The sequence below is a fragment of the Gorilla gorilla genome, chromosome 10, assembly GCF_029281585.2.
Source record: "Gorilla gorilla gorilla isolate KB3781 chromosome 10, NHGRI_mGorGor1-v2.1_pri, whole genome shotgun sequence".
NCBI lineage: Eukaryota > Metazoa > Chordata > Mammalia > Primates > Hominidae > Gorilla > Gorilla gorilla.
Genome location: NC_073234.2, coordinates 37,131,137 through 37,152,531, shown reverse-complemented (window position 1 = coordinate 37,152,531; position 21,395 = coordinate 37,131,137). Strand labels below are relative to the sequence as shown.

At 40.5% G+C, this 21,395-nt stretch overlaps 1 protein-coding gene, 1 long non-coding RNA gene and 1 other non-coding gene across 5 annotated transcripts in view; 1 reads left to right on the top strand and 2 right to left on the bottom strand.

Moving 5' to 3' along the window:
- Positions 1-615, bottom strand: part of KICS2 (KICSTOR subunit 2) — a 29,396-nt gene extending 28,781 nt beyond the window's left edge. Inside the window, exon 1 of one of the 2 annotated variants that reach the window (XM_055358083.2) lies at positions 78-615. In XM_055358083.2, the coding sequence (XP_055214058.1) occupies positions 78-312 (235 nt within the window). In that variant the 5' untranslated portion in view covers positions 313-615. The remainder of the gene's footprint in view (positions 1-77) is intronic. The other variant, XM_004053499.5, reaches the window with a different exon arrangement.
- LOC129525863 (uncharacterized) lies at positions 390-16,191 on the top strand. Of its 2 annotated transcripts, none has more exons than XR_010129310.1 (3): positions 390-618; positions 5,959-6,070; positions 14,388-16,191. It is a non-coding gene; the product is annotated as an uncharacterized lncRNA (long non-coding RNA). The 2 variants fall into 2 exon arrangements; XR_008670393.2 differs by lacking the exon at positions 14,388-16,191 and adding an exon at positions 7,108-7,329 and having other exon boundaries at positions 533-618.
- Positions 6,648-6,763, bottom strand: LOC115930395 (U5 spliceosomal RNA). The gene has a single exon (XR_004067020.1). It is a non-coding gene; the product is annotated as a U5 spliceosomal RNA (small nuclear RNA).
- Positions 16,192-21,395: the final 5,204 nt, after the last annotated feature.

Sequence of the window (21,395 nt, the reverse complement as noted above, 5' to 3'; positions counted from 1 at the left end):
ACCCAAGCCACTGCCGACTGGGGAATATACCCCCTTTCCTTCCTCCTCAAGGGGCTCGGGGGGCGGGGCGGAGGTACCTAGTTTCTGCCCCAGGTAGGTGAGGCTGTGATAGACCTTCTCGGCCGCGGCCAGGTGCGCCAAGGCCGCCAGCAGCGACAGCCAGCTGCCCCCCGCGCTCTTGTTGGCCTCTCGTTCCTTCTCCACATTGTCCTTAGCCTTGTCGTAAGAGAAGATACCCAGGTGAGAGAAGAACGTCTCCAGCACCGCCTGTTCCACCGGGACCGGGGCGGCCAGCGGGATAGACTCCCCCATGCGAGCTGCGCCCCAGCTCGACCCACGTGGCTCTCCTCGGCCTCGCACTTCCGGGTTCTGAGGGAACGGGCTTGCGCACAAGCGTGCGTGCGCGTGACCGCCTCCACCGGCGGACTCGTGAGCGCGCCGCTGCCGGGACCGCTCCTGGGCCTTAGAGAAGACGCGGATAAGGGCCAAGGAAAGAGGGAGGTAGCGGTTCCTGAGCTCCTTCGGCGCTTCGGCTCCTGCAGCTCTGACTATTCGGACCGTGAAGGTAGAATAGGAGGCGGCCAGTTCCCCGCTCTAAGAAGTTGCCTGCGCTCTGAGGTGAGCTGACAGGCCCCTCCCTGTGTGGTTCGTCAGCGCTGGTGACGTCATGCAAACGTGACGTCAGCCCTGGTCAGAACATCTGGCCTGGGCTCGCCAGGCACCTCGCTGGGCCGGCTGGGAGATGGGGAAGTGCCTGGAGTTGTGCCCACACTCACAGCAGGGACCCTAGTCAGCCCTGATACCTTCTACACCAACTCAGGGAAGTGATTTGTTGAGATTAGAAGACTGACGGGTAAAGGTTGATCTCCTCCCCATTGCCTAGTTTTCATCACATCACACACCACCGGTTAACTCTCACCTGTATCCCGTTCTAGTTCTCCCGGGTCTGTGTTAGCCCTGCAACTAATAAGTAGAGCCCCTGGCCCAAACTGCATTAACCTTCCTTAAAAAGTTATCTTTTTTTTTTTTATTTTTTTTTTTGAGACGGAGTCTTGCTCTGTCGCCCAGGCTGGAGTGCAGTGGTGAGATCTCGGCCCACTGCAGCCTCCACCTCCCGGGTTCAAACGATTTTCCTGCCTCAGCCTCCCTAGTAGCTGGGATTACAGGCCAGCGCCACCACACCCGGCTAATTTTCGTATTTTTAATAGAAACAGGGTTTCACCATGTTGGCCAGGCTGGTCTCAAACTCCTGGCTCAAGCAATCTTCCCACCTCAGCATCCCAAAGTTTTGGGATTACAGGTGTGAGCCACCACCCCTGGCCAGAATGAAGGATACATTAATGTAAATTGTGCACGTTGTCATTTAGAATAATTACAAGTTCCTTTGGCATTTAAGAAACCCCATGAACCCGGCTCATACTTGTATGTCCACTACTTTGAAACACTACCCACTACTCAATAGTTTTTTCCTTTCTTCTTCCTTGTACATACTTATTTTATGCTTCTTAGTCACACTATTTAATCGCATATATTTACATATCTCTTTCCCCAAGTGGTGAGATCCCTAGGGTACAGTAGGGTTCACTTACAGTTATAATCTTTTCATATTGGACGGCGCAGCCATGTTTGTTGAACAAATGAGAGAATTGTCTATTTTCGTTTTTTCTCAAACTAGAGCTGTTCTGCCATCATCACTACCTTTTAAAGGAAATCCCACTAATCTAATTTTAATGAATAGGTATTGTGCACCTGTTCCCTATACTCAAGAATGTAATTGGATAAGATCAACCCTGTTAACAATGATACAAGGCAGTTTTTTTTTTTTTTTTTTGGTTGTTTTATTTTGTTTTGTTTTTGGACAGGGTGTCACACTTTCCCCCAGGCTGGAGTTTCCCCCAGGCTGGATTGCAGTGGCATGACCTCGGCTCACCGCAACCTCCGCTTTCCAGGCTTTTGTGATTCTCCTGCCTCAGTCTCCCGAGTAGCTGGGATTACAGGCCAGTGCCACCACACCTGGCTGATTTTCGTATTTTTAACAGAGATGGGGTTTACACCATGTTGGCCAGGCTGGTCTTAAAATCCTGACTTCAAATGATCTGCCCGCCTCGGACTCCCAAAGTGCTGGGATTACAGGCATGAGCCACTGCGCCCAGCTTCAAGGAAGATTTTTTTTTTTTTTTTGAGACAGAGTTTTGGTCTTGTTGCCCAGGCTGGAGTGCAGTGGCGCCATCTCAGCTCACTGCAACCTCCACCTCCCGGATTCAAGCGATTCTCCTGCCTAAGGCCGGCCTCCAGAGTAGCTAGGATTACAGGCATGCGCCACCACGCCCTGCTAATTTTGTATTTTTAGCAGAGACGGGGTTTCTGCATGTTGATCAGGCAGGTCTGGAACTCCCGACCTCAGGTGATCCTCCCGCCTCAGCCTCCCAAAGTACTGGGATTGCAGGCGTAAGCCACCGCGCCTGGCCAAGGCAGATTTTTAAACATGACAAAGGTGAAAGACAGAGAGTGAAGGGAGCAATCATACCATTTTGGAAGAATTAAGGAGGCTTCCTGGAGGAGAGTGTGATGATTCTTGATGAATAAATGGAGGTAATCAAAAAAAAGTGTGGTACTATCACCAAAACCAATAGACAATAAAAAAGATTATAAAACTCATAAACATACGCACATAATATAAGAATTCCTTAGGTAATGAAGGTGACATTATAAATTAGTGGGGGAATAAACATATTCAATTAATAGTGAAGGAAATATGCTTAACCATGGGAAAATAGACTGTCACCTTGTTTCCTGAAGAAAAAAAAAGTGTAAAACACAAAACCAGAAGCCAGAAAAAATACAAGTGACTAATTGATCTAAAGGTAGAGAAGAACCTTCTAAATATAAAAGAATTGGAAGAACTTAAAAAGGATGAGATTGATTTGACTGTATAAAATACATAACATAGATGACGGGTTGATGGGTGCAGCAAACCACCATGGCACGTGTCTACCTATGTAACAAACCTGCCCCATGTATCCCGAAACTTAAAGTATAATAATTTAAAAAAATGACATCCTGGGGAAAAGATATCTGTAATATATGTCAGACAGAGGTTTAATGTACTTAACATATCAAGATCTCTTACTAACCAACAAGAATAAAAGGACATGAATATATAAGTCCCAAAAGAAATATAAAACTCAAATAATTCTTTTTTAATGCTCAACCTCACTAGTAATCAAAGAAATGCAAAATAAACTATATTCTATGTTTCATCTACCAAACTAGCAGAAGAAACTGTTTAATTTTATTTCAATAGTTTTGGGGGTACAGGTGGTTTCTATAGGAATAAGCTCTGTAGTACTGATTTCTGAGAGTTTTGGTGCACCTATCACCTGAGCAGTGTACACTACACCCAGTGTGTGGTCTGTTACCTCTCACCCCTCTCCCAACCTTCCCTGCGAGTCCCCAGAGTCCATTATATCATGCTTATGCCTTTGCATTCTCATAGGTTAGCTCCCAAAAGAAACATTTTAATTGCTGACAAATGTGCAATAAACATCTCCCCATTTTCCCCACCCCCCAGACCCTGGCAATCATGATTCTACTCTCTGCTTCTATGAGTTCAACTTTTTTAGATTCGCCATATATGTGAGGTCATAGAATATTAGTCTTTCTGTGTCTGGCTTATTTCACTTAATGTAACTTCCTCCAGGTTTATCCATGTTGTCACAAATGTCAGGATTTCCTTCCTTTTTATGGGTAAGTATTCCATTGTCTTGTATTTACTACATTTTGTTTATCTCTTCACTCATTGACAGACACATTGTTTCTGTATCTTGACTATTGTGAGTAATCCTTTGGATATAAATGCAGAAGTGGAATTGCTGGATTGTGTGATAGTTCTATTTTTAATTTTTTGAGGAACCTCCATACTATTTTTCCATAATGGCTGTATCAATTTATATTCCCACCAGCAGTGTACAAGGGTTCCTGTTTCTCTACACACTCAGCAACACTTGTTATTGCTTATCTTTTTTTTTTTTTTTAAATAGAGACAGTCTTGCTGTGTTGCTTAGGCTGGTCTCAAACTTTTAGTGTCAAGCAGTCCTCCCACCTCAGCCTCCCAAAGTGCTGGAATTACAGGCATGAGCCACCCCGCCTGGCCATTTTTTTGATAATAGCCATTCTAACAGGTGTGAGGTGATATCTTATGGTTTTGACTTGCATTTTCATGATGATTAGTTATGTTGAGTTTGTTTTAATGTATCTGTTGGCTATTTTTATATCTGCTTTGGAAAACTGTCTATTCGCATCCTTTGCCCAATTTTTAATTGGGCAATTTGTTTTCTTGCTCTTGAGTTGTATGAGTTCCTTACGTATTTTGGATATTAACTCCTTACCAGATATATGGTTTGCAAATATTTTCTCCCATTGCATAGGTTATCCTTTCATTTTGTTGATTGTTTCCTTTGCTATGCAGAAGCTTTTTAGTTTGATGTAGTCCAACTTGTTTATTTTTGCTTGTGTTGCCTGTACTTTGGGTGCATATCTGAAAAATCATTGCCAAGACCAATGTCAAGTGGCTTTCCCCTTATATTTTTTTCTAGGAGTTTTATAATTTCAGGTCTGATATTTAAGTCTTTAACCCATTTCAATATAATTTTTGTGGAGAGTGTAAAGTAAGGGTATAATTTTACCCTTTTGCAGGTAATCTACCTTAGATACCTAGTTTTTCCAACACTATTTATTGAAGAGACCATCCTTTACCTATTGTGTATTCTGGATGCCCATGTCAAAGATTAGTTGACCATATATGTGTGGGTTTATTTTTAAGCTCTGTATTCTTTTCCATTGGTCTCTGTCTGTTTTTATGCCAGTACTACACTGTTTTGATTAGAATAGCTCTGTAATATAATTTGAAAACAAGGAGTGTGATATCTCTAGCTTTGTTGTTGTTTCTCAAGATTGCCTTGATTGGCCAGGTGCAGTGGCTCACACCTGTAATCCCAGCACTTTGGGAGGCTGAGGTGGGCAGATCATGAGGTCAGAAGATCGAGACCATCCTGGCTAACACAGTGAAACCGTGTCTCTACTAAAAATACAAAAAATTAGCCAGGCATGGTGACAGGTGCCTGTAATCCTAGCTCCTCAGGAGGCTGAGGCAGGAGAATGGCATGAACCCGGGAGGCGGAACTTGCAGTGAGCCGAGAGTGCGCCACTGCACTCCAGCCTGGGCAACAGAGCGAGACTCCATCTCAAAAAAAAAAAAAAAAAAGATTGTCTTGATTATGTGAGGACTTCTGTGGTTCCATATGAATTTTGGGATTGTTTATTTCTATAAAAAAATGCCATTGGAAGTTTGATAGAGATCACATTGAATCTAGACTGCTTTGGGAAGTATAGACATTTTAACAATACTAATTCTTCAATCTGTGAACATATCTTTATTTGTATCTTCATTTTCTTTCATCAATGTCTTATTGTTTTTAGCGTACAGATTTTTCACCTCCTTGGTTAAATTTATTCGTAATTATTGTATTGTTTTTGATGCTATTATAAATGAGATGTTTTCTTAATTTCTTTTTTAGGTAGTTTATTGTTAGTGTATAGAAATGCAACCAATTTTCATTTGTTGATTTTGTATCCTCCAACTTTGCTGAATTGGTTTGTTCTAATTTCTTTCCTTCTTTCTTTCTTTCCCTCTTTCTTTCTTTCTTTTTCTCTCTTTCTTTCTCTTTCTTTCTCTTTCTTTCTTTCTCCTTCCTTCCTTCCTTTTCAATCTCTCTCTCTCTCTTTTTCTTTTGAGACAGGGTCTCGCTCTGTCATCCAGACTAGAGTGCAGTAGCATAATCACAGCTCACTGCAGCTTTAACCTCCTGGGCCTAGGCGATCCTCCCACCTCAGCCTCTGAAGTAGCTGGGACTACAGGCCCACGCCACCACACTCGGCTAATTTTTTTATTTTTTGTAGAGACAGGTGCTGCTGTGTTGCCTAGGATGATCTCAAACTCCTAAGCTCAAGCAATCCTCCTGCGTCAACTTTCCAAAGCGCTGGAATTATGGGCGTGAGCCGCTGTGCCCAGGTGGGTTTTCTATATATCAGATTATGTCATATGCAGAGATAATTTAACTTCTTTTCCGATTTGGATGACTTTTATTTCTTTTTCTTGCCTAATTACTGTGGTATATTCCTTCTTTAATTTGTTGAGAGTTTTTATCATGAAAGATGTTGAATATTATTAAATGCTTTTTCTTGCATCTACTGAATTGATCATATGATTTTTATACTTTGTTTAGTTAATGTGAAATATCACATTAGTTGATTTGCCTATGTTGAACTATCCTTGCATCTCAGGAATAAATCCTACTTGATCTTAGTGTATGATACTTCTAATGTGGCATTGAATTTTGTTTGCTAATATTTTGTTGAGGATTTATTTTTGCCCGTAGAGCCAGAAGTCAGGGATATTGGCCTGTAATTTTCTTTTCTTTGTAGTTATCTTTATCTGGCTTTGATGCGAGGGTAATGCTGGCCACATAAAATGAGTTTGGAAGTGTTCCTTTCTCTTCAGTTTTAAATGCTTGGTAGAATTCACCCATGAAGCTATCTGGTCTGGGCTTTTCTTTTTTTTTCCTTTCCTTTCCTTTTTGTTTTTTACTAGCCCTGCCAAAGGAAGACCTCAAAAAATTAGCTAAAAAGTCAGAGTCTTTCCTCTCCACAGGAATCTTGAGTAAAAGGTGAAAAATTTATGTGACCTGAAAACAAGCCAGAATATTGCTGGGTTTTTCTCTATTGGGAAGTTTTTGGTTACTGGATCAGTCTCCTTACTCATAATTGGTCTGTTCAGATTTTCTGTGTCTTTGTGATTCAGTCTTGGTAAATTGTATGTTTCTACAAATTAGAGTACTACCTTGAACTTAACAGATATTCATTAAATATTTAATTGACTGATTCTTCTTGTCTCATAAGAATGATATAAGAAAATACATAGTGTTAATGTCATGTCAAGCTGTTAAAACATTAAAGTTATAATGTGAGAAGTTACTTTGAATGGTTCAGCCCATGAGCAGGATATTTTGTATAGCAGCAATAACTATTTGTTTATTTTTATTTTTTTAGGGACAGGGTCTTGCTATGTTGCCCAGGCTGGTGTCAAACTCCTGGACACAAGTGATCCTCCTGCCTTGGCCTTCCAAAGTGCTGGGATTACAGTCATGAGCCACCACACCTGGCTCATTATTTGTTATTGGTAACATATTAGATATCTATTGCTGCATAATGAATAACCCCAAAACATAGTGGCTTAAAACAATAAAAATCATTTATTATCTCTCACAATTTCTGTGAGTTGGGAATTCAAAAGTAGATCAGTTGGGCGGTTCTATGTCAGTCTCTTATAAAATTTCAGTCAGATGTTGGCAAGGGCTGTAGTCATCTAAAGTCTGGTCTAGAGCTGGAGAATCCCCTTCCACAGTGGCTCTTTCACATTCTTGGCAGCTTGGCACGAGCTATTGGCCACATGGGGCTCTCCACAGGATGGCTTGAGTGTCCTCACAGCATGGTTACTGGCTTATTCTGGAGCAAGTGGTTCAGAGACCAAAGCAGGAGCTGCAATGCCTTTTATCACTTAGCCTCAGAATTCACACATCACCTCTGCCATATTCAGAGCCACCCTCGACTGAATTTGAGCAGGAGACTAGTGAAGCACCTGAATGCTAGGAAGCAAGCATCACTGGAGGTTATCCTAGAGGCTGGCTTCCACAGGTGATGACATTTTCAGCATAGAGAATTATTTGTCTTCTAAAAATATGTAAGGATGGAAGCCTTAACTGCTCCTTCAGTAATATTTTATTACTCAAGAAACTGTTTCTTAATTTCTGGCAAAATCTCTCTTAAGTCTAGAAAAACAACTCTGCTCAAGACCATTGATTTGGTATTGCTCTTCAGAGGTCTTTGAAAATAACCCTCGTGACAATGCCAGTGAAAAAAACATTTTAGTTATAACAACCCATTTTGGGGACAAAAGGACTTTAAGAACAAAGCAAGGCATTCATTCTTTCATTTATTCAATAAACAATGGACTACATTTAAAATGTTTTTAGAGGCGAGGTCTTGCTCTGTCACCCAGGCTGGAGCGCAGTGCTGTAATCATAGCTCACTGCAGCCTCGCTCCTGGGCTCAAGTGATCCTGATCCTGCTTCAGCCTCCTCTGTAGCTAGGACTATAGGCACATGTCATCATGCCTGGCTGATTTTTAAATTTTATTTTTTAGAGCTAGGGTCTTGCCATGTTGCCCAGGCTTGTCTTAAACTCCTGGCCTCAAGCAGTCCTTCCACCTCAGCCTTCCAAAGTTCTGGGATTACAGGCATGAGCCACTGTACTGGCTTGGATGAAATTTCATTTGTGGCCAATATATGCAAAGTAACATATTCCAAAAATGATTTTACAGTTTGTGATTATGCCAGTTAATTACTGCCTAAAGTTGATATTATTTGGGCTTCCCTTTTCCTGATCAATTTTCTGGAAGTGACACTAACAGTAAAACTATCATTGATACAGCACTTACTATGTGCCAAGTACTTTATACATCTTTTAATATAGTATTTTTTTAGTCTTTGAGGTGAGATCTCACTATGATGCCCAGGCTGGTCTTGAACTCCTGAACTCAAGCAGTCCTCCCGCCGTGGTGTCCCAAAGTGTTAGAATTACAGGCATGAGCCACCACGCCCAGCCAAGTGCTTTATATATGACTTATCTTCTTGTAAGTCTTCAAGGTAGGTGTACTTTTAACCACTTGATGATGAAGAAATGGGGGCTCCAAAAAATTAAGTAACTTGTCCAAATACACAGAACTAGTAATTGATAAGGCTAAGATGCAAACCAAGGTTTGTGTAGCTTTCCTCCATAAACCTGGCTGCTGTTAGTGAGTTGTCCACACACACACAGGCCTCCCACCTGAGTAGTAAGAGATTTCCACTTGTTATTCAGGCAATGTCAAATTGTTTCTGCAGTTATCTTTCTTACCATATCAACAGTGTGATTGAAACATACTGTTTCAGGGAGAAGTCTTCTTTGGCTTACCAAGAATCAAATATTTGACACAGAACAAACGTTTTCATTTTTTTTTTTTCAGATCATTTGCCAAAAGTACCACACAATTAGCAATACATTATTACATTTTTTTTTTTTTGAGATGGAGTTTCACTCTGTCACCCAGGCTGGATGCAGTGGCATGGTCTTGGCTCACTGCAACCTCTGTCTCCTGGGTTCAAGCAATTCTCCTGCTTCAACCTCCTGAGTAGCTGGGATTACAGGCATGCACTACCACGCCCAGCTAATTTTTGTATTTTTAGTAGAGACAGGGTTTCACCATGTTGGCCAGGCTGGTTACAAACTCCTGATGTCAAGTGATCCATGTGCTCAGACTCCCAAAGTGCTGGGATTACAGGCGTTAGCCACCATGCCTGGCCAACATCTTACCTTCAACTAAATTACTTTTCCTTTAATTTGACAACACTCACACATAAACACACTCTTATTTACACTTAATTAGCTCTTCCCATTTTGTTTTTCTACATACCTAATTATAATGAGATTTTAAAATCAAGGTTAGGGAATTATATAGAGCAATGGAGGAAGAAACTAATCCAAGCTTCAAGAGAGAAATAATATTTTAAATCTGTTCTCTAAATAACCATTGCCCAGTGTTGGTCTAAAGCCATACTGTCAGATATGGTAGCCACCAGCAACATGTGGCTATTTACATTTTAAATGAATTTAAAATGAAATAAAATTTTAAAAATGTACTTCCTCAGTTGTGCTAGTCACATTTCAAACGTTCAGTAGCCTCCTGTGGCTAGTGACTGCCATATTGGACAGCACAGATACAGAAATTTTCATCATCACAAAACTTTCTATTGGACAATGCTAGAAAGAAACAATGTTATAAGAAAGACTTTCACAGATCAGATAAACCAAAATAAACTAAAATGAACAGCAAGATCCATGTGTTATTTTAAATCCTTTTTCACACTTTCATTCTTTTTGACAAGGTATATATTTATGTTTTCTTTTTAAATTATATATGTATATACATTAAGTACTCAATAAATTTACCTATGATTATTTTGAATTTAGAAAGAAATGTATGTGTGTACCTATATATACAGATCTTTCTAAATACAAAATAATCATTTATAAATATATTGAATATTTCATAAATTATAGCAGTTGTGCTAAGTGCTTTACATGAATTGACTCATTTAATCCTTAGTACAATGCTGTGTTTATTGTGAAAAATTTGGAAGACATAAAGCATATATAGAAAAATTTGGAAAAATAAAGCATATAAAGAAAATAAAGCATATAGAAAAATAAAGTATATTAATCCCCAAACTAAGATAACCACTGTTGACATTTCTAGTGGATGCTGTGGTATGCTGCCCAGATCCCAAGATACAGCTACCAGGAATGTTGGCTGTTGCTGGCTCATAGTTTAATTCCTCTCTAAAATTGTCTTCGGTGAGGGAAACTGCCTCACCCAATATTCCCCTCCTTGGGTCAGCTCAAATCCAACGACTGGTCAGTTGTGGAGGTACAAAGGCATCAAGTCAATTGGCACAATCTGGGATATCCCAGCTTTAGAGTGTCCCATGAGACAAGTTAAAGCCTCTGTGGCAACTGCCCTGCAATTCACCCTCCCCCTCTGCCCAATCCTGCCCCTGCTTCCCTTAACAGGTGCTGTTCCTGAGCATTCTCACCAGTAAATCACCTGCATACAAACCTCTGCTTCAGAGTCTGTTTCCTGAAAAACTCAACTGAAGTCAACATTTTTGGAATATAAGTTCCATTTTTTTTCTTTTTGCATCTGTCCATTTAAAATTTTTAAATATGTATTTATTTTGCTCTAAAACATTTGAAATTTTCTTATTTTATATTAAATGTTTAGTTGATAATACTTTATAGATAATTTAGCATGTAACTATCTGCAACAGTATTTTTTTTCTATATGGGATCTTGCTCTGTCGCCCAGGCTGGAGTGCAGTGGCATGATCTCAGCTCACCACAACCTCCAGGTTCAAGTAATTCTCATGCCTCGGCCACATGAGTATGTGAGTAGCTGGGATTACAGGCATGCACCAGCACGCCCGGCTAATTTTTGTATTTTTAGTAGAGATGGGGTTTCGCCATGTTGCCCGGGCTGGTCTCAAACTCCTGGCCTCATGTGATCCGCCCTCCTCAGGCTCCCAAAGTGCTGGGATTACAGGTGTGAGCTACCACACCTGGCTCACAACACAATTTTTAACAGCCACCTGGGATTCATATGGCACGTGACAGTCAATCTTGTATTGTTGGATATTTTGGTATTTCCTGGTTTTTCTGTGGCCAACCCTAAAACTTAGCAGAGAAGCACCCATTCCCAAATCACTTCTCACTAACCTACCTCTACAATATCTAGGAATATTTAGTTTTGTAGCCTCTCTTACAAGGTCCAGCCATTGAGAAATAAGCTCAAGTTTTGTGAGAGTTGAGGGGGAAGTTCCGGGAAACATTTTGCCTTCCAGATAAAATGGGACAGCCAAAGCTGGTATCATCTCTTAACTATTTCTTCTTGGTAAGGAATGAGATGTTCAGAGCTATCGTACCCATTTTTCATCCATGAGAGAAAAGAAATTAGATACTTGGCTTTGACAAAATCACTGAACATTTAAACCAATGCTAGCAACCGCCTATCTCTGGATTTCTTGATATGATGAGTAAACTAAGTATTTTTTTAATCTACTGTGTTTGGCAGCTTAACATTCATAATTTGAAGTATGCAGTGATAAACATCATTGTAGGTAAGTACTTGAATAGCAACAACTTAACATAAAAGTCAGGGAATTAGGACCCTACATTTTCAGCATATTTTCTGCTTGAACTTGTGCAGCTCTGTCCCTAACCTTCTCTCCCATTTTATTTTTCTTGTGGGAACCAGAAAAATAATGCACATAAGGCTTTCTGAAATTTTCTGTTTCCATAAGCAATCTTGGATAAATAATTTTATCCAAGGATAAATCTCAACAGGCATAAGAATTTTGACAGTGAGGCAATCAGTCATTTTCCATAAATTTTTTTAGGCTTTTAAAAATCTCGTCAATATTGACAAGCCAACCTATTCAGCTTCTCCAGTTGTGTACTTCGAAAAGGCAGTAGTGGTTGGAAGAGGAAAAAGACCTTTTGTAAGTCAGAACCTTATCTCTTCAAATAGGATGTTTTAGCAAATGCACCATTCCGTAGTGTTCATATCCACTTGTACAGAATCGTCAAGGTTTTTCTGGAGCAAGTTTTGTGTGAACTGAGTTGCATTCTAGACCAAGCCTTGGATTAACTCTCCATGTACTTCCTTGGAATCATTCAGGTCTCCAGGGTTGGGATGTTTTATTTCCTCATCATAAGCATGAAGCATCAAAGAAACTGAACTGACTACCATTTGAAGCAAAAAGGAACAATAGTGAATTGAAAAATATTTATTGAAATTGTTTGATTTCAGCGTTCTAGTGGCAGACACTTAATAATGCAAATCTGAATCTAATGAGTCCACCTCCATATCTCCCACTTACCCAGTCTTGAGGCTGCTTCTAATTCTACAGCCCCAGAAACCTTGAGTTGGCTGGTTCTGGCTCAAAGCAAAGATATGGGAATGCTTTTGGATATTGTAGAGGATCAGAATATCCAGATCTGAAGTATCCAAGACAGATGTTTTGACTCATTACCACTAGTGTCTTTGGGACAGAAGACAGCTCGAGACCTCTCCAGACTGCCAGCAGTTTGCTCCAGACTAGACTTTCATTCATGGGCAAAGATTAAAACTGGACTAGCACAATCAACAGAGTGAAAAGCAACCTACAGAAGGAGAGAAAGTATTTGCAGATTCTGTATCTGATAAGAGCTCAATATCTAGAATATAAAAAGAACGCTTGCAGCTCAACAAAAAGAGCCCTAATTTTAAAATGAGCAGAAGACTTGAATAGGCTTTTATGTAAAGAAGATATACAAATGGCCAACAAGCATATGAGAACATAGATACTCAAGATTACTAATCATTAGGGAAATGCAAATCAAAACTACAATTAGGTACTGCCTCACATCTATTAGGCTAGTCAAAAAAAAAAAAACAGGTGTTGGCATGGATGTGGAGAAATTGAAACCTTCATGCACTGTTGGTAGGAATGTAAAATGGTGCAGCTGTTGTGGAAAAAAATGTAGAGGTTCCTCAAAAAATTAAAAATAGAACCACCAGCAATTCTACTTCTGGATAATTATCTAAAAGAATTGAAAGCAAGATCTTGAAGAGAGGTTCCTACACCCATGTTCATAACAGCATTATTTGCAATAGCCAAGAGGTGGAAGCAGCCCAAATGTCCATCAAGGAATGAATGAATGAAGAAAAATGTTACATACATACAGTGGAATATTATTCAGCCTTAAAAGGGAGGAAATCCTGTTATATACTGCATGTGTGAACCTTGAGGATATTATGCTGAGTGAAATAAAAAGTCACAAAAAGACATATATTATGTCACTTATCTGTAGTAACTAGAGTAGTCAAATTAATAGAAACAGAATTGAATGATGGTTACCAGGGACTGGCTGGAAGGGGAAAATGGGGAGTTGTTTAATGGATGTAGAGTTTCAGTTTTACACAATGAAAAGGTTCTGGAGATCTGCTGCACAGCAGTGTGAATATGCATAACATTACTGAACTGTAGTGTTTTCTTTTACCATAATAATTTTTTTAATGAACTAGGCATCAAAGTTGGGTAGGCAAGGGACCGTTTATTTACCTGAATTCTGTTGCCTCCTCTCATCAACTGTTGATCCCACCCCAGGATTTGTTGTGTGTCTTAGTATGGTAACATCATTAAACATATCTTAAACATTTTTTTTTTTTTTGAGACAGGGTCTCACTCTGTCACCCAGGCTGGAGTGCAGTGGTGTGATCTCGGCTCAGTGCTACCTCCACCTCCCAGGTTCAAGTGATTCTCCTGCCTCAGACTCCCAAGTAGCTGGGACTACAGGTGCATGCCACCACGCCCGGCTAATTTTTGTGTTTTTTAAGTAGAGACAGGGTTTCACCATGTTGGCCAGGATGGTCTTGAACTCCTAACCTCAAGTTGTCTGCCCGCCTCGGCCTCCCAAAGTGCTGGGATTACAGGAGTGAGCCACTGCACCTGGCCTCATTAAAAATGTCTTGTTTTTAAAAATATGAGCTGTTTTCCTTCAGTATTTTAATTCTTTGACATTTCATCATGTTCTTTCGACATCTCATCAACACTCTATCAAGGGTCAGCAAACTATAGCTCATGGGCTAAATCTGGCTTGCAGGGTTTGAGAATGGTTTTTTTTTATTTTTAAAGGGTTATTTTAAAAGAAGAGGAAGAAGAGGAGGAGGAAGGAAGAAAAGGAGGAAGGAGGAGAAGAAATCATATGTGGCTCACAAAACTTAAAATATTTACACTCCTGGCTCTTTGCAGGAAAAGTTTGCTAGTTTGCTGACCCCTGAAAACTATATATCACATTTTGCATTTTTTGTATTCTGCTGATGTATTAGGTGTAAGAAAAAGAACCACTCAAACTATTTTCAACAAAAATGAATTTAATGCAGGGTATCAGGAGCTTATAAAATCATTGGAAAGTCTAAAGGAATGGTCACTTAGCAGGCCTCCAGAAATGATTCCTACAGCAAGTCTGCTGGATGGTCTACTGAGGAGCTGCCATCTCTGCAATAATCAGAGAGGCAGGCAGTCAGAGACCTCCAGTGGAGTGTTGAGTTCAAAGACATACTGCTGTACCTGTGATCCAAGGATCAAGAGGCCACTGCTGCCCCTGCTACTTTCTCTAAACAGGCACAGGGGTAGGACCTAGACACTGAAATACTGCTGCAGAAATACCCAATGTGTCTACAACTAGTTTTCCAGCAGAAACAAAACATAGCTGTAGCCTAGGATCCACCTTCCAAGTGCATCTAATTGGCAGAAGCATAACCCTACCTGCAGGACATGAGGGAAATGTGTCTTTTCCTTCTTTAACCTCTGTATTCAAAGAAAGCACACTAGAAGATTGGAATGGCTTAGGGCCAGAGCCAGTCCAGAGTACTCACCACAGCAGGTTTGTTGCTTTAGGCTCTATTCAACTCTTCTCATCTTTGGACAACTCCTTATTCTTTCATTTGAGGAACCTTCCCTGACACTTCCTTCCCTACCTCCACCGTTAGTGGATTAGATGCCCTTTCATAACCTTCCATAGCTCTCAGCCCTAGCTCTGCGATGTGTACATCACTCCATGTCATAATGGCCTAATTTCTTGCTGCTGCTTCCACTAGACTAGCTCTTTGCAGAAACTCAGTCTTATTCATCACTGTGTAGGTAGTTGGTGTGTATTTGTTGTGAATGATAAATAGTTTATATATTATAACATCCCAAATAGCATTTCTTCTCTTACTTTCTTTGTTCCATATGGCTGTGTACTGATACCTGTATACAGTGAAAACTCAGTAAATGTTGTTAACTGACTGGCTTCCTTTTTTGTCAGCTCAAAGAGAAGTTCCATCAATACGCTATATGTGTGTCTTTGTTTGACTCCCTGTGTACCTATATAGGTTAATAATTGCAATGGAACAGCTAATATTTGAACAGTTTCAACATGCTAGGTGATATTTGAAGCACTTTATACATACTATCTAATTAAATCCTCACAATTATCCTATGAAGTCGATATTTTTATTCTCATTTTATAAATAAACTGGGACTTAAGTAGCTTGTCCACAGTTACACAATAAGTGACAGAACTGGAACTCACATCGAGGTCTGGCTAAGACCAAAATTTGTACTCTTAACCATGATAATGATGATGATTGTGATAATGATGACAGCTAATAGTTCCAGACTTGGTTCTAGGCATTTTACATGTATTATCTCAAGCTACATATTGCCTTGCCTGGAATTGATGCTTAATAGTTGTTACATGTGATAAGATAAACAAAGCTCTTGATAACTGTGATGTATTTCTGGCTCTGCCACTAATTTACTTTGTGACCTGAGGTAAACTACTAACTCTGTGAGCTCCAGTTTTCTCCTCTGCAAAACAGAGAACGATCTTTACAATACTTCTAGTCCAAAAATTCCAGAACTCTATGAATAAATTCTACTTAGTTTTTCATTCCATCATTATTACTTCTATGTGAAAAGATCTTAACTTCTAAATTCTAAGCTCCTATAGGATCCCAATTTTGTTTTACGGTTTTCTTCCGTGGTACCTGGTCTGGTGCTCTGCACAGTACATAACAGGCTCATGGTAAGTATGTATAAAGATATATAGATACAGATTGAAATTTGTCCAAGGGGAAATATCCATCCTCACAAGAATCTGTGCTTGTTGTCATTTAGTGTATTCCTTTGGGGGTGACATTCTAATGTAATTTAGGGCTGACACAGAGAAATCAGCACTTAGAACCTTGAGAAACCTTTTCTCTTTCTGTAGTCACAGATAAGAGTCTTATCCTTAAAGCAGAGCTGTGATCACTGCCCAAGCAGCTACTCTTAGGGCTGAATGCAGAAGATTTCTTTCGTGCTGAGTGCAGGTAAAAAGGTCTTGGCCTGTGGATAATGGCAGACATAGGAAGGAGTGTTCTAGAGGGTACTGGCCCCCTATCTCTCTCTCTTTTTCCACCCCACCCCCCATCTCTTAATAGGGGAATCAGAGAATCCCAGATCATTTCATAGCTTTCGCAGATTACACATGAAGAGTTAATGCCTGATCCCTGAGCAGCACGAAAATCCCCAAACTGTCGAGAGTCAGCACGGATAGGTCCACATGCTCTTGCTCCAGTTTCTTTAAGGACTTGAATACAAAAAATCGACAGAGGTGATTGTATGAAACACCTTTGTATGGAAACTGATATTAAGAATCATTCATCGGACTGGGAAAACACTACATATTAAAAGAAAAAAACAGAACTCGTTAACCTGTTCATATGTGCATCTGTGCATTTCTTAGTAACTGTCACCATGGTAGCAAAGCAGTTCGACAAGGGTGCCTTTTTAGCACAGTACATATAAAGGAGAAAGATGAACAGCCAATCATGTACTTACTATCTTACACCTTTCTTTGTTTCTTTATTTCCCTTTATTTAATTGTGTTGATCCTAAATCCATAGCTATTAGCCTCTGACACTTATCTTCCTCAAGCATCAAGTACAGTGCTAGAAATATATTAGGCACTAAAACATGTATGGTTATTGACAGAATTAAATGAATGGTATTTCTGGCCAGGCGCGGTGGCTCACACTTGTAATCTCAGCATTTTGGGAGGCCAAGGCTGGCAGATCATTTGAGCACAGGAGTTTGAGACCAGCTTGAGAAACACAGCAAAGCCCCGTCTCTACAAAAAAAAAAAAAAAAAATACAAAAGTTAGCCAGGCATGGTGGTGCATGCCTGTGGTACCAACTACTCAGGAGGCTGAGGTGGGTGGATCACCTGAGCTCAGGGAAGTTGAGGCTGCAGTGAGCCGTGATTGTACCACTGCACTCCAGGCTGGGCAACAGATTGAGACCCTGTCTCAAAAAAGGGTATTTCTGCTGTGTCTTCCTTTCCAAGCTAGAGAGTGTCACTGAGAGTTTGATTTTAAGAAATGGCTCCAGCAGGGCATGGTGGCTTATACCTGTAATCCCCTGCACTTTGGGAGGCCAAGGGAGGAGGATCACTTGAGGCTAAGAGTTCCAGACCAACCTGGGCAACAGAGTGATACCCTGTCTCTACAAAAAAAAAAAAAATTGTTTTAATTAGCTTGGCATGATGGCATATGCTATTGTGTAGTCCTAGCTACTGGGAGGTTAAGGTAGGACAATCACTTGAGCCTAGGAATTCAAGGCTGCAGTGAGCTATGATAGTTGGTGCCACTGCGTTCCAGCAAGATCCTGTCTCAATAAAAAAGAAAAAAAAAAAGTAAAAATGAAATGGCTTCTACATTTGGAGGAATCAAAACTAGGCCGTTTTCTTGATTGGGCTGGCCCAACCCGGATTTCAGATTGAGAGGGTTAACAGGACGGTGATTAGGTACTCTGAGACACTGTATTACTAGAAGACTGATACCTAAGTGGTAAGTAGAATAATAAGTAAATTCACATTCATCAGTGAGGATGTTCAAAGCCCAGAAGCTTTGAGTAAGGACTTAGGGTGACAAGTTTGGCAGCAGTTCCTGAAGTGTTTACTGTCAGGCCTGAGTTAAAACCCTGAGGACAAGGAGCTCCACCACTTGGGCTTCACACTGAGAAAGCTTTTCGAGCCCCTGCCTCTACCTTATACCCAATTAACACTCAGTCCGGGAAGTCTCCTTGTTATAACTCCTTGAGTTAATGATAATCTTTTATTATGGTCTTTTCCCTAATGTATTCTTACATTTCATTTTAATTGTCAGCTGCATAATTGCCCTGCATTTCAGTTATTTCCATTTCTATTTTTAATGTTTGTTATTTCATGTTTCTTTTTAGGAGTTTAAACGTAGACACACCCTCTTATTTTAATAGCCAGCATGCCCATATTTGCCGCTTTAAAATCTGGGTTCCTGCAGTTTCAACAGATCCTCAAGGTGTGCCACCTCCAGCTTATAGATTGATATTCTAGTCATGTTCAAGGCTGAAAACAGCTGCAAGAATTTGTCCTTGAAATTCTTTAGCAGTTGCTTCCAGTAGCTAAAGTCCTAATTTGGGCAGTCTGGTGGATCAGCCACTGGGACAGGATCATCACTGTGTTATCACCCTCACTGGGACAAACTAAGCAGAGCCAGCCTCTGGGCAGAACAAGTCATGGAAGGCACTGTTCCCAGAAAGGAACGGGTTAAATCCTTCCAAACCTGCTAAGGAATCTGACCTAGTTTCTTGAAACTAGAATGTAACTTGAAAGTATAATTGGTTGCAAATGTGTTTTCTTTTTTTCCTCAAAATTACTTTTGAACCCCTGTGAGACAGGGAGAAGGCATTTCTCTTCACATGTACTCAGACTACCACCACTGATAAGTTTGACTAACTCATCGTGAAAGTTGGGGAGCAAGGCCAGGTGTGGTGGCTCACACCTATAATCCCAGCGCTTTGGGAGGCCAAAGCGGGTAGATTGCTGGAACTCAGGAGTTCAAGACCAGCCTGGCCAACATGACGAAGCCCTGTCTGTACTAAAAATAGAAAAATGAGCCAGGCGTGGTAGTGCTTACCTGTAGTTACAGCTACTTGGGGGGCTGAGGTGGGAAGATCACTTGAACCTGGGAGGTTGAGGCTTCAGTGAGCCAAGATTATGCCACTGCACTCCAGCCTGGGTGACAAAGTGAGACCTTGTCTCAAAAAAAAAAAAAAAAAGCTGGGGAGCAGACAAAAAAATATGACTTAATTTAAGAAAAGAATGTTTGGGTCTCTGAGAAAATCTATGAATGCATAGTTGGTGTGGTTGTGGCATTCAAGGCCTCTATCTGTTTTGGGGAGTGTGTGTTGGGGAGTGTGAGACAGGTTCTCACGGTGTTACCCAGGCTGGTCTGGCACTCCTGGGCTCAAGCTATATCCTCCCACCACAGCCACCGAAGTAGCTGGGCATGCAGGTGTGTGCTGCCATGCCTGGCTCCTATTTTTTTTGTTGTTGTTTGTTTTGGCCACTGAGTTTAGCACAATGCCAGGCACAAGGACTCGGTGAATATTTGTTGAATGAATAAATAAAAAGCTTTTCACAATCTGACTCCTACCTACCTTTCTAATTGTAGTTCCTACTGCCCTTCTTCTCAAACATATACACTTTCTACTCTGGCAAAATAACTATCGAGTTTCCTAAAAATCTCTCCTGCTTTCCCACTTCTGTACTTTTGCTGTTGCTGCACCCACTATCTGAAAGCATCTTCCGTCATATCCCAGACTGTGAATATATTACTATTTGTAAAGACTCGGCTGGGCACGGTGGCTCAGACCTGTAATCTTGGCACTTTGGGAGGCCAAAGTGGGCGGATCATGAGGTCAGGAGATTGAGACCAGCCTGGCCAACATGGTGAAACCCCGTCTCTACTAAAAATACAAAAAATTAATGGGGCGTGGTGGCATGTACCTGTAGTCCCAGCTATTCAGGAGGCTGAGGCAGGAGAATTGCTTGAACCCAGGAGGCGGCGCTTGCAGTGAGCCGAGATCACGCCGCTGCACTCCAGCCTGGGCAACAGAGCAAGACTTCGTCTCAGAAAAAAAAAAAAAAAAAAAAAAAAAAATCTCAAATGCTGCCTCCTTCATGAAAATGTTAGTGATTGTCTCAGTAAGATTATGAGCCTTTTCTCCTTCTAACTCTCACAAAACTTTGAATCTCTTGGTCATTTATTATCAGCTACCTTATAGTTATTTTTGTGGTTAACTTGTTCTCCTTGCTGTATTCTAAGCTTCTTAAAGCTAGGCACTGGGTCTTATTAATCATTATACCGCTGAGCACCTAGCTAATACTCTGTAATTTACTGTTGAAATAATCAGTTTTGCTAGTGCTATATACCATGAGCACCATAAAATACACTAATTTTTATCCTTCTTAAAATTTAAGAGTTTTCATACATAGACATTATTTAAACTCTAGAACTGGATGGGAAATATACCTTTGTCAACATTTTCTTTCCAGTTATTTCTGCAGATTGAGCACTCATTAGGACTCTCCCTTTGTGCCTTGTGGACTTGTTTTTTTTAGTGACATAGGCATCATTAAAATTTATGTCTTGTGCACCTCAGAGTTGATCTTTAGAGCACTTTTTGTTAAGTGTGGATCTATCATTAAATTCTTAACTCCTCTGAACATTCATTCCTGTCATTCTTGCCTACATACTAAAAGGTGGCATTTCCCTGCATTCCCTCATTTACATTTGAGGCAAAGGTCTGCACGGACCCTTGGGACTCTGCTTTCTGCATGTTATTAAACATTTCTTTCCATAAATGCCCTCTTTCTGACACTTAATGATAAAACCAAAAATTGTCTTCCAACTTTTTAAAAATTAGGTATCGCCACCTGGGTGGCATAAAGTGAGGGGAGATGAAACACAAATTATCCTAGAATTGAGCCTGGAAGTGAACGACTGAGAAACTTCCCTCTTGAAAGCAGAAAAACTGCTATGTGCTGTATTTCCTAAAACCTCTAGCCCTCCTGAGGAAGGTTTGTAATATCTCATTTGGGAGAATGTGAAGTTTTGAGACAAAAGACATAAAGAGGTGGACAAAATTGGTCATTACAAAATTTGGGGTAGTTTTTGACCAGTGTCTGGGTAGCAGTTCTGGGTTTTAATCGTCCAAGTCTCCTAAAAGTACAAATGCTCCTCCAGGCAAGCCATCACTAGTTTTTATTTTAAATAAAATTCTCTCTTTTTCCCC